General features: G+C 49.6%; 1 protein-coding gene and 1 long non-coding RNA gene across 2 annotated transcripts in view; both read right to left on the bottom strand.

Annotated features, from left to right (window-relative positions):
* Positions 1-1,898: 1,898 nt before the first annotated feature.
* PLAU (plasminogen activator, urokinase) lies at positions 1,899-7,149 on the bottom strand. Its single transcript, XM_032313245.1, has 10 exons — positions 7,063-7,149; positions 6,535-6,568; positions 6,278-6,385; positions 5,786-5,960; positions 5,512-5,603; positions 5,122-5,338; positions 4,754-4,902; positions 4,041-4,181; positions 3,537-3,685; positions 1,899-2,848 (listed from the first exon to the last, which is right to left on the bottom strand). The coding sequence occupies exons 1-10, from the start codon at positions 7,117-7,119 to the stop codon at positions 2,672-2,674; spliced, it is 1,299 nt and encodes a 432-aa protein (XP_032169136.1). The 5' UTR covers positions 7,120-7,149; the 3' UTR covers positions 1,899-2,671.
* A 2,321-nt stretch (positions 7,150-9,470) lies between these two features.
* The window catches only part of LOC116573240, a 29,712-nt gene continuing 24,484 nt past the window's right edge, over positions 9,471-14,698 (bottom strand). The window contains exon 3 of the long non-coding RNA XR_004278669.1: positions 9,471-13,355. This is a non-coding gene — a long non-coding RNA (uncharacterized LOC116573240). The remainder of the gene's footprint in view (positions 13,356-14,698) is intronic.

Here is a 14,698-nt window from a genome sequence, read left to right as displayed (position 1 = left end):
AACAGCTCATGTTGGAACAAGATCTTTCTTGGCCCCTGGATGGGTGGGGGAGACACACAGAGGCTGAAAAGCAACTCAGCCTGGGCTGGGCCCCTTAGCTTCACATCATGCCTTTTCTTTCTGGCAAGTTCCAGCTCCCACAAAGCCCACTAATGCAGTCCTGGGGTGGAAGAGTAAAGGAGGTTCCCACTCGGTTCTATGAGAATTTACATAGTTTGGTAATAACAGCCATCGTGTCTTTGTCTTTACTAGCTTCCAGGATTTGTGAACTCATGCATCCTTATAACATTCCTAGGAGGTAAATATTATTATCTCTTTTTTTACAGATGGGGAAACTGGGGCACAGAGACGTTACAAGTCTTTCGCAAGGCACACAGCTAGTGTCAGAACCAGGATTCTAGTCCAGACCACCTGACTATGAAATCCATGCTCTGAACCATTGTATCACAATAAATAAGACTACATGTTAGATTATAGGGATGAAATGCAGAATACTCTGGATCCCTGCCCTCCAGGGGCCCATGGTCTAGGGAACCTCTGAACAGGAAGAACTTGCAATCTCAAACTCCACTCAGGAAACTGACTCTTCATGCAAAGAACACATACTGACTGTATCTTGAATTTACTTGGCCCTTCATATATTCTGGCCAGTTGTCCCCGAAGGATCTCAACCAGGAGTGTTTATCAGAACCACCTGAGGAGCTTCTGTAAATTCCCAAGCCCTGGCACCAGCCCCAACCTGAATCACCCACAGTCTCTATGGGTGGGGCATCAGCATGCATATATTTTTTAAAAAGGTAATCAGGTGACTTGTTAAGAAACACTGTCCAAACCCAATAACATAGCTTGGAAACTCCAGCATTTTAACATCCAGCTGTATCTCCCCATTTGCCTTCTTTTTTTTTTTTTTTTTTAAGATTTTCTTTATTTACTTGACAAAGAGAAAGAGCACAAGCAGGGGGAGCAATAGTGGGAGAGAGAGAAGCAGACTCCCCGTTGAGTAGGGAGCCCGATGAGGGATGCGGGACTCAATTCCAGGGCCCTGGAATCATGACCAGAGGCAAAGGCAAATGCTCAGTGACTGAGCCATCCAGGCACTACTTGCCGCCTGCTTTCTACACCCTAGTTCTTCAGAAACCTATGTTTGATTCAAAATGTGTGGTCACCTCCATTAGGATAACACCTAGCTTTAGATTCCCAGTCCCCTAATATTAGGGATCATAGTGACTGGTCATGAGCTCCGTCAACACACTGAGGAAACTTAGTACCAGCTCCTCACACAGATGATGGGAAATTGTTTTCTGGAACAGAAACAGAATGCCACACTCAAGCTGGGCTGGGTTTGAGATCAGCAATTTTCACTCATGCAGATATTCTCCTTGGTTGAGGTCAGCCCCAGGATTGTTATGGGCAGAGTGGAGAGAATATGGCAGGACTTATCCTAGAGGATCACTGTGTACAGCTGTACAAGATGTGCACAAAGGCATCAGGCTAAGGAGGGAATTCATGGTTGTTATGTAGCCCACACACCAGGATGTATCTTATGTGCTATGGAGAACCTACTCTACAACTCTTCTAGCCTCTATTCCCAAAGCCCCACTAAGTACAGAGATTCAGCCCCCAAGAAACTTTAGGGTACACGCTATCATCATTATTTTCCACTTTTTATGCTCCCCAACTCCCTCCCATACAAGTACCAAGAAAGAAAAAAAGTTTTCAGAAAAATCACATTTTATTGACCTTTATTCAAAATTACAAAAATAGATATAAATAAAAATAGCTGAATATAATTATTAAATATTCAGTGTATAGGAGTGGGCCTCACCTCACCCAGTGAGGATTGGATAAACTCAGACAAAAGGTCAGAAGGGATAACTGGCCAAGAAAGAACATCTATAAAAAGTGAAACTGAAAATTTATTGCTGATCACAGGCATGCCCCAGAACGATATTTCATGGGCATGATCACATGACAGACCCAAGAGGCCCTAGGAGTGGCCCAGGACCTCTCCAGACAGACCCTTCTATGTGTCATCAGTCCATTCAGTTTAGGGAAATAGATTTGCAGTCACACACAGGGACACCAGCTGTTACACTGACAGCCCCATGCACAAGTGTGCACACATATACACCCATATATAATATTTCCTGATACATTCATGGAATGTCAGAGCCCTTCCCTCAAGTCATTAGTGTCTCCACTCCCCAAGCCACTGTTCCACAGTGGCCAATCTCCCTCAAGAGACCTCAGTTCTTTTCGGCTTCCTAATTGAGAAATTATTTGTTTCCCAACAGTAGGCCTCATGAATGCCCGCTGTTGGGGGTTCTGGCTCTCCTTCTACCCATGCACAGGAAATGGCATTTTTTTCTCTCCAGGAGGCTTCAGTTCAGAAAAAGATAAACAACTGGTCAACAACCGTCCTGGGTCAGGGCCATCCCTCCATCCTGGCCCCGGGGACTCTGGAGACTCAGCACCCAGGCCTGTAGCTGAGGATCAAGCTATTGTCACTCCCCCTGGGGGGGCAGCACACGTAAAAACCATCTCTTCTTGAGAGCCTGTCTTTCTCAGGTTCTCCCTTATATAGAGCCGAAGCAGATGCTTCTGCTGCAAAAATGACAGCCAACGTGGGAGTGGGTGGTACCCCTCGCTTCCCTTGGCTCCCTGGGGAGCCTCAGAGGGTTAGGCCATTCTGTTGCCTGGAGTGCATGTGGATCCAAGGCAGGAAGTGTGAGACCCTTGTGTAGACGCCTGGCTTGTCCTTCATGGCACAACCACTGCCCCAGCTCACAATCCCTGTCAGAGTCAGGCGGCCTTGAATAGAGCAGACCAGGGGGCCCCCGGAGTCTCCCTGTTAAGCCAAAGACACAGAAGGTGAGCCCTGGGAAAAGGGAGGAGGGGGTCATCTGATCCAATCACCCAGTCATGCCCGAGAGAGAGAGAGAAAAAGGAGAATATCTTAGAATCCCCAAGTTCTTAGTGGCTCCCCATTTCCTACCATTTCAAGTTTAAAATCCTCCGCTTGGCTTTCAAAGCCCTGCTATCTGCCCCAACTCCATCTACGCTCTCAGACCCTTTTCCTCGCCATCCTGGAATACACCATGCTCAGGCTTGGTTTTGTATCTTTCAACAGGAACGGTCTCCTTTCTTCCCTCTGCCTCCCCAAATTCTTCCAGTCACCTTCTCTCTAAAGCTTTCCCTTTATGACCACCTCACAGGTACTAACCTCCAGCTCCTAAACACTGATCATTTACAATTCATACCATATCCTGAGCACTGAGTTGTATTATTTTCTAGTGCTTTCCTCTTTCTTATGGTCCTATTCCCTTCCCTTCTCCAGTCTGAAGTGCCTAGCACAGAGCCAGGCTTATGACAAACGTTTGGTAAACGCATAAAAATTAGTTTAAACTAAGACCTGAGCTCCTAATTCTGACTTCTTGGGGCTTTGGCTGGAGAGGGGCTCTCAGAAGCTGGCAGGGATAGGCCCAGGAGCCCAGGGGAGATTTGGGGGTGACAGGAAGAGAGGCTGGAACTCTCACCTGGCAGGAATCTGTTTCCCACTGTGGATCAGCGGCACACAGCATTTTGGTGGTAACTTCGGAGCCATAGTAGTGTGGCTGCTGACACTCCTGGTGGGAAACCAGCTTCACAACAGTCATTTTTAGCTGCTCTGGATAGACATAGTCAGCTAGATGGAGGAAACAAGGAGAAGTTTACTTTAAGATGCGTCTGTACAGCCTTCCCACAGGGACTCTCTGCCAGGGAAGGGACCAAAAAGTGTCCCTACCAGGGAAAGCCTTTATTCTTTCCCCCACAGATCTGAGTCTTTACCCCATGTATACCCCCTCACACACACCCCCATCTGTTTACCTTTAGGGCCCATCACTCCCTAAACGGTGCTCCCCACTCCATCCCTGGACTATCTACTACCTCCACAGTGCTCCCATCTCTATCTCCACAGTCCAGTCTTGATCAAGTTGAGCTCACTTCCAGGTTATAACACTCGCCCAGGACCCTCTGAGCCAGCCCCAAATGTCACTTACTGTCATTCTCTTTTCCAAAGCCAGCAATCTCACAGCTCATGCCAAAATTAGCATCTCCACGCACTGGAGGCAGACAGATGGTTTGTATGGACCTGGATGGATGTGCACACTGGTCCGTGTAGGAGCGGATCTTCAGCAGGGCTGGGGGAAGAGGGAGGCAGGGGAGGTCAGGGGGGAAGATCTCTACCTGGCCAGGTGGTCACCCTCTCTCCCCTCCAAATGCTGAAGGACTGGATGTCTATCCCCAAATCATTTAGGGTCAGAGGCCATCCTGGAAAGTCTGCTGGCAGCTTATTACCTGAAACAAGCCTCTCCTGTCCCATGCCTCAAGGGTTTTGTTCCAGCTGCTGACATGGGCCTTGGCCAGCCAGGGCTGGTCTATACAGATGTATGGGTGGCTGAGGCAGATGGGCTAAATTCAGCTCAATGCTCTAAGTTCCAGATCCTGGAACAGGCAGAGGTTGTATCCAACAAAAGAAGGGGCCCCCCCACCCATGTCACATGCTTACCGGGCCATTGCCATCTGGAGGAGGCTAAATGTTTGGAAATTCAAGGTTTCTGCAGAGGAACAGTAGGCCTCTCCCATATGTCCTTCTGCTGTATAAAGCAGGATCTCTAGTTCCCCTACAACCTCAACCTCCCATTTGGGTCTCTTCTTGGACGCCTCTTCCTCCAACCATCATCATTATGGCAGATAAGGGCTTTCTACTCACCAATATCATTGTGGTGAGCAAGGCTGTCAGCATTGTAGTCCTCATGCAAGATGAGCTTCTCCACCTCAAACATCATCTCCCCAGGTGTCCCGGAGTTACGCTTCGACCGACCCAGGTAGACAATGTAGTCCTCCTTCTTCGGGTGATTACTGTGGGAGGGGAGACTTGTCAGATAGTCAGATCTCATGAGATCTCATCTCGTCCCCTCCCCTCAAGGTGGCCTCAGAGCATGACTTGCACCCAAGGCCATGGCCTGCACGGGAGGGGCCTAAGGGGGTAGAATTTAAGTGGCATTCTTTGCTGGGAAGGAGAAGGAGATGTGTTTGGGGTAAGACAGGAGGGTCAGGGAGTAGAGATGGAGGACGTACATGAAGCAGTGTGTGGCGCTGAGCACCCAGCAAGGACTGATGAGGCTGCCACCACACAGGTAGGTGACAGAGCCTCCGTGGTGCTTCCTGTAGATGGCGGCAAACCATGGCTGGTTCTCAATGGTGGTGAATTCTCCACCAATAATCTTAAAGCGAGGCCTCAGAGGCTTCTGGCCACATTGAAACTCAGCTTTTTCTGGAGTGAGGGGATTTTTTCCTGGAGAAGGAAGAGAAGGATGTCTTGGGGAGGCAAGTAGGAGAATGTCTCTCTCTTGTCTTCTAACCTCCCAGTTTTCCAAGGCCAGGCAGGGTCCCTCCTCGACCCTCCTGTGATGGGATAAAAGGACATATGATCTTCCCTACTGTCACAAACAGGTCAGTGACACTCACCAGAAGAGCATTCTGGCACCATGCACTCCCGGACAAGCTGCTTTAGGCCAACCTGCACATAGCACCAAGGCCTTCTATGGTTGTTTGGGTTCCTGGTAACACAGAAAGGTGGGGGGGGGTGTCATTCCAACCCAGAATACATCTCTTTCCCCTCCAGGGAAAAGTCAGCCAGAAGCTTGCTTTCCTCAGGCTATGGACAGCACTCAGGAAACACAGGGGGTGGTAGCAAGGGATCCTGGGGGGCTGTGAGAGGGTCTTTGCTGCCACCCCTCACCTGCAATAGTTGTGTTTGCCCAGGCCCAGATGAAGGGCATCGGGTCTGAGGGCGTGGTACTCTTTCAGAAGAACAGTGGCAGAGTTCCAGGCCAGGCAGGGCCGGCCTATGATGTCAGTGTCGACCTTCCCTCGGTAAGAGTGACCATTCCCCTCAAAGCAGGTTTTTGTTGTATCTAGGGAAGAATGTGAGGATGAGAGATATTAGAAAGAAGAGGAAATTCAGACAGGCATTTTAGAGATCCTGTCAGGCCTCACATGAAGGCCCGGCAAGGAAACGCCAGAAAGGGTCTTCTTCCATCCCCGTCTCACATTTGTGTGCCGCCAGAGATGCATGAAAGAGGATGGGGCGGGGTTTGACTGTGTATCACACCCAGGGGCGAAAATGTCCCCCAGCTCCTGACTCCCGCCTGCTCTCCCACCCCACCCATCTCTCCCTGCCCCCAAATCTCTGGTGCCCCCTCCTGCCCAGTTAGAGTCAGGATCCCCATACCTATCTCGCAGTGTTCCCCTTGGAATTTCTTTGGACAGTTGCATCGATGAATGTTGGAGAAGTACTTGTAGGACACACAGGTTCCTCCATTCAGACAATGGCAGTTTGCTGGGGATCACAAAGGTGGCGTGCTCAGAAAGGAGCGTGGGAGGAGGCAAGGGGAGCCAGCCCTGCAGCAGGGTCAGGGAGGGGCTGCCCCCTGAGGCTTTTCCAAGAGGTCTGTATAGTCAGATATTATGCAATGGGTGGATACTCACATGCACTAGACCCTGGGTGAAGTTCATGGCTTCCCTGGAAAAGATGGAGGGGAGGAGAAAAGTTCAGCAAAGGTCCCGCCGTCCTGGGACTCGAGGGAAAGGACAAACTGGCCCCAATCCCAAATCTCACCCTTTCCTCCGGCTCCCTCTCTCTTCACCTTGTTCATATCTAACTAGCCCTCACAGGGAAGATCATAGGTTTCTAGCAGGGAGAAACGGATTGACTCAAGCACACTTCACACACAGGGTGCAAGAAGGCGGGGGTGGGGCGGCGAACGACGTCTCTACGGCTTCTTCCTCCCTTCCCTGAAAGTGCGAACTCTCTTAGTTCTCAGGATTCCCACTGCCACACCTGTCCTGTTTTCCCCGAGATGGTCTGGTCCCGCCGTTGATGGAATCCAGAGGATTCCAGCTCCCTGTGCAGTCCCGTCCTCCCACACACACACACCCGAGTGCCACCCCCCGCGCTGCTCGGGATCCTGCAAGCCCCCTCGGCCCGCTATAGGTCAAAGCGGGAAAGCCACTTACTTCGGAGTCGCTCACCACTAGGGCACAGAGGAGCAGGCACGCCAGCAGGATTCTCATGGTGGCGAGGCTGGGGCCCTAGGCAGCGGCTCTGCAAGGGAGGGAGAAAGTCAGCTTGACACAGAAGCCGAGGAGCGAGAAGGTGGGCCGGCTGGGTTAGCGCGGTTCAGGGCAGGAATCCCTAGGTCTCCTGCGGGGCGCACCGGCGGTGGCCAGGGCCCCCAGGCCTGCCGTCTCTCTCCGCTGGAGGCTCAGGGGTCCGAGCACCCACATAGGGTGCACAGGCACCGCGAGCGGTGAGTCAGGCTCGGCCGCGGCGGAGCGGGGGCAACTGGGGACCGCCGAGGCAGCCGGGGTTGGGGGAAGGGACGCCCGCAGGAGCAGCTCTGCGCAATTGGGGAGGCCCGCACTCACCGGTAGCTGCGGCAGGAGGGACACCGAGCAGGGACGGCGGGATGGGTTGACACTCTGACAATCCGCGGGGCTCTGGGGCTTCCAGTCGCCGCGCTGTGCTGCCGGCCGGCTGCGGGGCTCTATATCAGGACCCGCCCCAGCCTGGCCCCGCCCCAGCCCGGGATCTCCCCAACGCTTCCCTTTCCCTCAGCTTCCCTGGGGACTGGCGCGACCTGGACCCGTGGGCTTCCTCAGCCTTGACCGAGAGTGAGGGGCAGCGCGGTCGCCAGCGGAGGGGACGAGCGAGGTCTACGCAGAGAGACCTAGAGGCATCTCAATTCCTCTCCCCCTCCTCCCATTCACCTGGCTTGGGCCCCACTCCAGGGCAGAGGCCTCCGAAACGCGCTAGAGAGACTCCCCTCCAGCTCTGCTGACTCTTCCCAGATCCCCTAAATCAGCTCTTCTCCAGTCTTTCCACCTTTGGCCCCCCACCGCCTAAGAGAGTGATTCCAAACCCTGGGTATAGGGGCATAGTGTGCCGCTCCTAGAGCTAAGCCTCTTTCTCAAAGTGAAAATGCACTTGACAGGGGCACCTGGCTGGCTCAATCCCGGGAGCCCGGGGTACTCTTCATCTCTGGATTGTGTGTTCCAGCCCCAGGTTGGGTATAAAAGATTACTTAAAAATAAAGTCCTTGGGGCACCTGGGTGGCTCAGTGGATTAAAGCCTCTGCCTTCGGCTCAGGTCATGATCCCAGGGTCCTGGGATCGAGCCCCACATCAGGCTCTCTGCTAGGCAGGGAGCCTGCTTCCTCCTTTCTCTGCCTGCCTCTCTGCCTACTTGTGATCTCTGTCTGTCAAATAAATAAAATCTTTAAAAAATAATAATAATAAATAAAAAAAAAATAAAGTCCTTGAAAAGAAAGAAAGTACACATGACACACGCTGGCTAACTCCTGCTGACAGGGTCTTCCAATACTAGCTCCCCAAAATTCACCAACATAACCAGTGGATAAGACAAAGTTGAGTTCATTGCTCACGGAGGTAAGGACCTTTGGTAGTGGCTGGCAGGGGCAGCGTTTAGGCAAGATGGGATTTTACTGAGAATTTGCCAGTTTGGTTTAAGGGTGGTGTTTGAAAGTGACAGCTTGATAAGGATTGGCTATGGATCATGGTATAATATTATAGGATTGTGAGAACAAGTCTAAGGGCACAAACTATTGATGCTTTTTACTGAAATGTTGATGGATCTTCCAAAAAGCTCCTATAACAAGCAATCCCTTTATTTGCCTGGCCCAGAGTATAGGTAGTTAATAAAGAAAAAATAATAGGAAAGCCTTGTTAACATAGGCAGTAAGCTGTGGAGGGGTAGGAAGTTCTGTTTTCGCATGTGAGGAGAGGAACTGGGGAACTGGAGAACAAGAATGAGATTTATTTTTCACTGTATGCCCTTTCGTGCTGTTTAAATTTTTTGAAAGCTTACCTTTGTATCCCCCATTCCAAAAGTCTCATTATAGATCTTTAAAAAATGCATATGTAGGGGCACCTGGGTGGCTCAGTGGGTTAAGCCGCTGCCTTTGGCTCGGGTCATGATCTCGGGGTCCCGGGATCGAGTCCCGCATCCGGCTCTCTACTCAGCGGGGAGCCTGCTTCCTCCTCTCTCTCTCTGCCTGCCTCTCTGCCTACTTGTGATCTCTCTCTGTCAAATAAATAAATAAAATCTTTAAAAAAAAAATTTAAAAATGCATATGTATTCTAGACTTCATCCTAAAGCCTTGCTTCTTTTTTTTTTTTTAAGGATTTTATTTATTTATTTGACAGACAGAGATCACAAGTAGACAGAGAGGCAGGCAGAGAGAGAGAGAGAAGAGGAAGCAGGCTCCCCGCTGAGCAGAGAGCCCGATGCAGGGCTCGATCCCAGGACCCCGAGACCATGACCCGAGCCGAAAGCAGAGGTTTTAACCCACTGAGCCACCCAGGCGCCCCAAGCCTTGCTTCTAATAAGATAAAATAATTGTTTATCCAACAAGATTGGCCTCCAGGAAGACAGACCATGTGTAAAGGACTCCACCCGCTCTTCCTGCCTGAGGGCAAGCTCACAGAGCTGTATAGACACGCACAAGCACGTATTCCTCAGACACAGTTGAAGGAGCCCAGCAGGGACTTGGAAGCTCAGTCAACCCCATCCCTTTCCCCTAGTGTTGGGAATCAGGGCTTGGGGGGAGTCGCTTCTTTCTACGCAGAAGGACTGTCCCCCCTAATGGGAGGAAAGGGGGCTGAGTCCCTGTAACTCACCAGGGCCCTAAAGCCAGGCCCAAGGCTTGGTCCCTTTTTCGGACTAGGCCTACAGCATTTTGTTGCTTGGACCTTGGGTCTGGATCCACTTGAGAGGGCCAAGAGGATGACGGGGAGAAAGCCATCAGAGTAGGGAAGAGGAATGCTTCTCTGCTCTGCTCCTGTGAGAGGTATCAGGATGCCAGCCTCTGCTCCAGGTAAAGTGCAAGTTAACCATCCAGCTTTCGTGAGGAAGGTGACCCATTACCCTCTGTAGAGAGTTCTTCTGTGCCCAGCTGAGCTGCCAGCACCTCAGGGAAAGGACTGAGTCAGAGGTGCTATAGATCGCAGAGTGGACCTCACTACTTCCTCTAAAAGCCTGAAGCATGTTTTGTTTGGATTTAGAACCCATTAATTGCAAATAAACGTGATCAAAATGTAAACAGAGATGTTGCAGCCTGAGGACTTACCCCGAAACTACTAGGTTAAGTATCAGGAAATTCCCAGCACACTGTCATGATTCATAGAGCACCCCCAGCAGCTCTCATGACTCCAGATTACTTGGCTGGAGGCTGTCATGCTCATTCTTGAGAGCAGGATGACCTCATTTCCTCCTGGACAAAGAGGCTTGGAGACCGTTATGCAGCTGACACTCTTCTTCCCCTTCCTTCCTACTACAGTCCTTCACCTAGTGGAACCATCCAGAAATCTCCGGCTCTTAACTTTCTTTCCACTCTGCCATCTTTGGTGCTTCCTGAAATCTTCGTGTCTGTCTTTTCTTGCAAAGCTGTGCTGGTCTTTCCCATTCTTTGAGGACAGGGACCACATCTTAAATATCTTTGTCTCTTCCTCAGTACTGGGCACAGGCCTTGCTCACGTAGGTGCTTCATGAGGGATGGATCAACAAACAAGTGGGAACAGAGAGCTTTGAGGCATCCTGTTAGTTTCCCTACTCTCTTTTCCTCTTGCCATAAAAAAATAGTACTGGTATTATTCCTGTCTTGTGCTGAAAAGCACTTTGACACAATCTATTCCTCTTTGTGGCATAGCTGGAAACCATTATTCCCATTTTGCAATGAGGAGAACGAGGTAGAGAAAAGATACAGACTAGATGAGTCAGCAAAGCCAGCACTAAGACCCAGGTTTTCTGATCCTTGTTGCCATGCTCCATACAGAGGGGTACAAGAGGTGTACAAGACAGAATGCTGTGAAGATGAGGGCCAGGTGATATATACAATATTCCGGCTCTGGAAACCCTCTTGCTGCTTTTGGAGACTGCCTTCCAGAATACTCCTCAGGCTGTGGGGCCCTAGTTCCTGAGAAACCCTTGGTATAGTATGATTTAATTGCTTGCCTGAGTTCCAGGAACTAACCTGGTGATCTAAGCTATCTGAAGTTTTTGTCAAGGGTAAGAGAATAAGGAACATAATTTCAGAACTTCATTCCGTTCCTGACTCACAGAGTCAAACCACCACTCTGCCTCTGTGTTTCAGGGGGCCAAGTCGGATGTGGCAACAGAGACTAATAAAGGGGCCCCTTTTCCTGAAGCTTCTCATAAAAGAGCAGGCAGATGCCAGCTGTGCAAAGAGAACCAGGATGTCCAGACTTGACCCTGAGACTATGTTCAGGAAACTGGGCCCCTGAAAAGGCTATTTTCTGACCAGTGGGACCTAAGGGAAGTTCACATCAAGTCACAGGATATATTCCTGGGTTGCTACACCAAGAGTGTTCAACATGGTACTATACCAAGAGTACAGTGTCTAGTCCCAGGTCTACCACATCCAAGTTCAATAACCTTAAGCAAGACACTTAACTCTCTTGCTTTCAGTTCCCTTTCTGCAAAACAAGGCAACACCCACTCTGCCTGTGCCTCACACTGCAGATTGAATGGAATCATGCTTGTGTGGGAAAGCATCCATTCATTCCTTTATTTATAAATATTTATAAATTTGTAAATTTATAAATACTCAGTATTTATTGTGGGCCTACTATGTGCCAGACACAGTTCTAAGATACCAGACATAAAAGGATGAACTTCTGGAGTGCCTGAATGGTTCCATCACTTGAGTGAAATCTGACTCCTGATTTCAGTTCAGGTCATGATCTCAGGGGCCTGAGATCAAGCCTGGGTCTACGCTGGACATGGAGCTTGCTTGAGACTCTCTCTACAAGCCTCCCTACCCCTCCTCTGCTTGCACATGCATGTACATATGCTCTCTCTTTCTCTCAGAGAAAAAGATAAAAGCAGGATGAACTTTGTAAACTACAATTCCTACCCTGAGGGCCTGCCTTGCCTTCTTGACTATGGCTATACTGGTCAAGAAGACCAGCAATTCTCTGGAGTGACTCCCAGAATTCCAGTCAAGTCGGGATGCCGTGTCCTTAGCCAATTCCCAGCAGCTGGCCAGCTGCATGTGCTGATCACACCCCATCGTCCTGATTCCCATTCCCTCCCACCATTATCCGCTGTCTGTGGCTTGAAGCTCTACTCTTTTCCCCTCTATACCCAGGGCAGAGGGATTCCTCTGCAGTTCTGGGAAAGAGGCCCTGAATGCTGGCCACGTAGCTTCCGTGTGTCTTCTGTTCCTCCCTGTGTTTGGCTTAGTGCTCATGGAAAAGATGCTGCTGTCACAGCAGGCACTGAAACACGATGGGGGAGGTGCTGGAACTGCTAACCCCCATCAGCCTGCGGAAAGAGTGGAAAGAGCAGGGCAGAGGAAGCCACATACTTGCTTCCTTACTCATGGAAAACAGAGAGGCCCGGGGGCTGCACCCTGAGGTTATACTCTGTCGTCAGTAATGCCCTGAACAGAGAGGCTGAGTTGGTCCCTCCAGCTTCAGCCTCTGACCCCTACTCTTTCTCACCCTTCCCTGCCTCACCACCTCTGGCCCAATTCCTAGTCCCACCCAAGCCGGCTAGCTTAGATCTCTGCACGAATATTTTGAGCCCTGGCCAAAATTGTCTTTGTCATTAATCCAAACCCAGTTACTTCCTCAGTCAGGAACTTGTGACCTTAAAGGAGTGTTGGTCATGGGTTTCCAGACCTAGATCTTGAGCTCCCTCCAAGAACCAAAGCTAGGTCCTGGTCCTGGACGTTCTGCTTGGGTTACCATGGGTGGTGGCAATGGCTACTTACCTGGAAGCTGAAGGGGATACCCAGGAAGAAAGGATTAACAAGGCAAACTGAAAACTGGTAGGTAGGGCCGGGAAGTCAATGATGTTTAAGGAAATACTTTCAGCCAGTATATTCAAAATTTTTGCACAGAAGCAAAATCACATAACATCCATAGCCCATATGATGTATAATTTCATGTGTTATGGAGGGCTAATGAAGGGAAGTGAATCATCTGATTTCATTCACTGAAAATGATGAGATTCAGAATTCACGGATTTTGAAGAAACTCATGACACATTTCCACCTTCTCCTCTCCTATGTCTGAATCCTGACTCCTCCCTTCCTGACCAGCGTCAACTCCCACCCCCAGTCTCTTCATCTTCCTACCCACCTGCAGAAGGTACTTCTTTTCTCCAAGCGGTGATTGGTAACAGTGTGATGAAGCAGCCAAGTCCTGGGGGTCAGGGGCAGGTATGTTTCCTTTCAGAAGGTATATAGGATGAGATGTATGGAAGTCTGTGAGAGGAGGGAGCAGAGACAGAGCTTGGAGTCCTTGAGATAGGTGTGTTTGCAGAATGAGCAGAAAAACAGCATGAAGGTATTCTGACCAGGAGGCTCCTCTTTACCCTGAGGGCAGTGATGGTGGGAGGTGTGACAGCAGTTCAAGAAGGGGAAAGCTGGAGGTACCGGGCTGGCTCAGTCAGAAGAGCATTTGACTCTTGATCTTGGGGCTGTGAGTTTAAGCCCCACATTGTGGGGGAGAGATTACTTAAACAAATAAAATGAACCATTAAAAAAAAAAAAAAAAAGAAGTGGAAGGCTGCTTCCCACAAGGAGATATTATAATCTATCCTTTGTTAAAGATAAATGATATAACTGACTTGTATTTGCTTAGCATTAATTTCTTTTTCAATCTTAACACACAACCTTTAAGGAAGCTATTATTTTCCCCATGTTGTGAATGAGAAAACGGAGACTCACAGAGTTTAAGCAGTTTACCCAAGGGCACGCTATAGGTAAGTGGTAGACTTGGGACTTAGTCCCCTACTTGCTCGATTCCAGGAGGTAGAGACCTATCTCTGATGCAGTATCACATTCTTTTGGGAATGTGGGGATACTTGTTCTTACACCTGGGAATCTTCCTACCTCTAACCAATGGTGCCATCCCAGGGCAGCCCTAACTGTCTTAGTCATGTCTGTGTCGGTTCCTGCCTACTTAGGTCGAGCCAGACTTTAATAAAAATGCTCTTTCTTTTCCTTAATACAGCCAGCCACAGCTGAGGCTGGTCAGAGAAGCCATCACTGGGTCTTCTGGCTGTGTTTATAGCTATGTGGCTCTCTGGGAACATCAATGGCCAGTTTTCCTTGTTTGCAACCATTATTCACCCATATTAAATGATGAGGATAGCCTAGGGTTCTTCGTGGGGAAATGACAGCAGCATCTCTTTTAATGCACTGCATTACTTGCATTTTACTTAGCAGGGCATTGGGCAATAGTCCTGTGCATTTTCTCACTTAATCCTCAACGAGGGAGATGCAACACCATCCCACTTTATGGATAAGGAAACAAAGGCTCTGAGCAGTTAAAATCACACAGCCATGCCAATACCTTGGAAGTCAAAGCTAGATTTCTGACTCCAAAGACTGTGTTGATTATCACTATGATAGTGTTATCTCTTTACCCCTCCCCAAGGGAAAAAAACGTACCCTCTTGAATGCGTGCCCAGGAATCTGTAATAATAAATATTCACTAATGTTGGGTTTTCTGACCTTGCTTGATTATAGGAATCACCTGGCTTTGGAGTGCCGGGATGGCTCAATCGGTTAAGCATCTGCCTTGGGCTCAGGTCTTAATCCCA

Source organism: Mustela erminea, chromosome 14 (genome assembly GCF_009829155.1).
Source record: "Mustela erminea isolate mMusErm1 chromosome 14, mMusErm1.Pri, whole genome shotgun sequence".
In the NCBI taxonomy this organism is placed as follows: Eukaryota; Metazoa; Chordata; class Mammalia; order Carnivora; family Mustelidae; genus Mustela; species Mustela erminea.
Note: the sequence above shows the minus strand (reverse complement) of the source record. Positions and strands in the feature narration are given on the sequence as shown.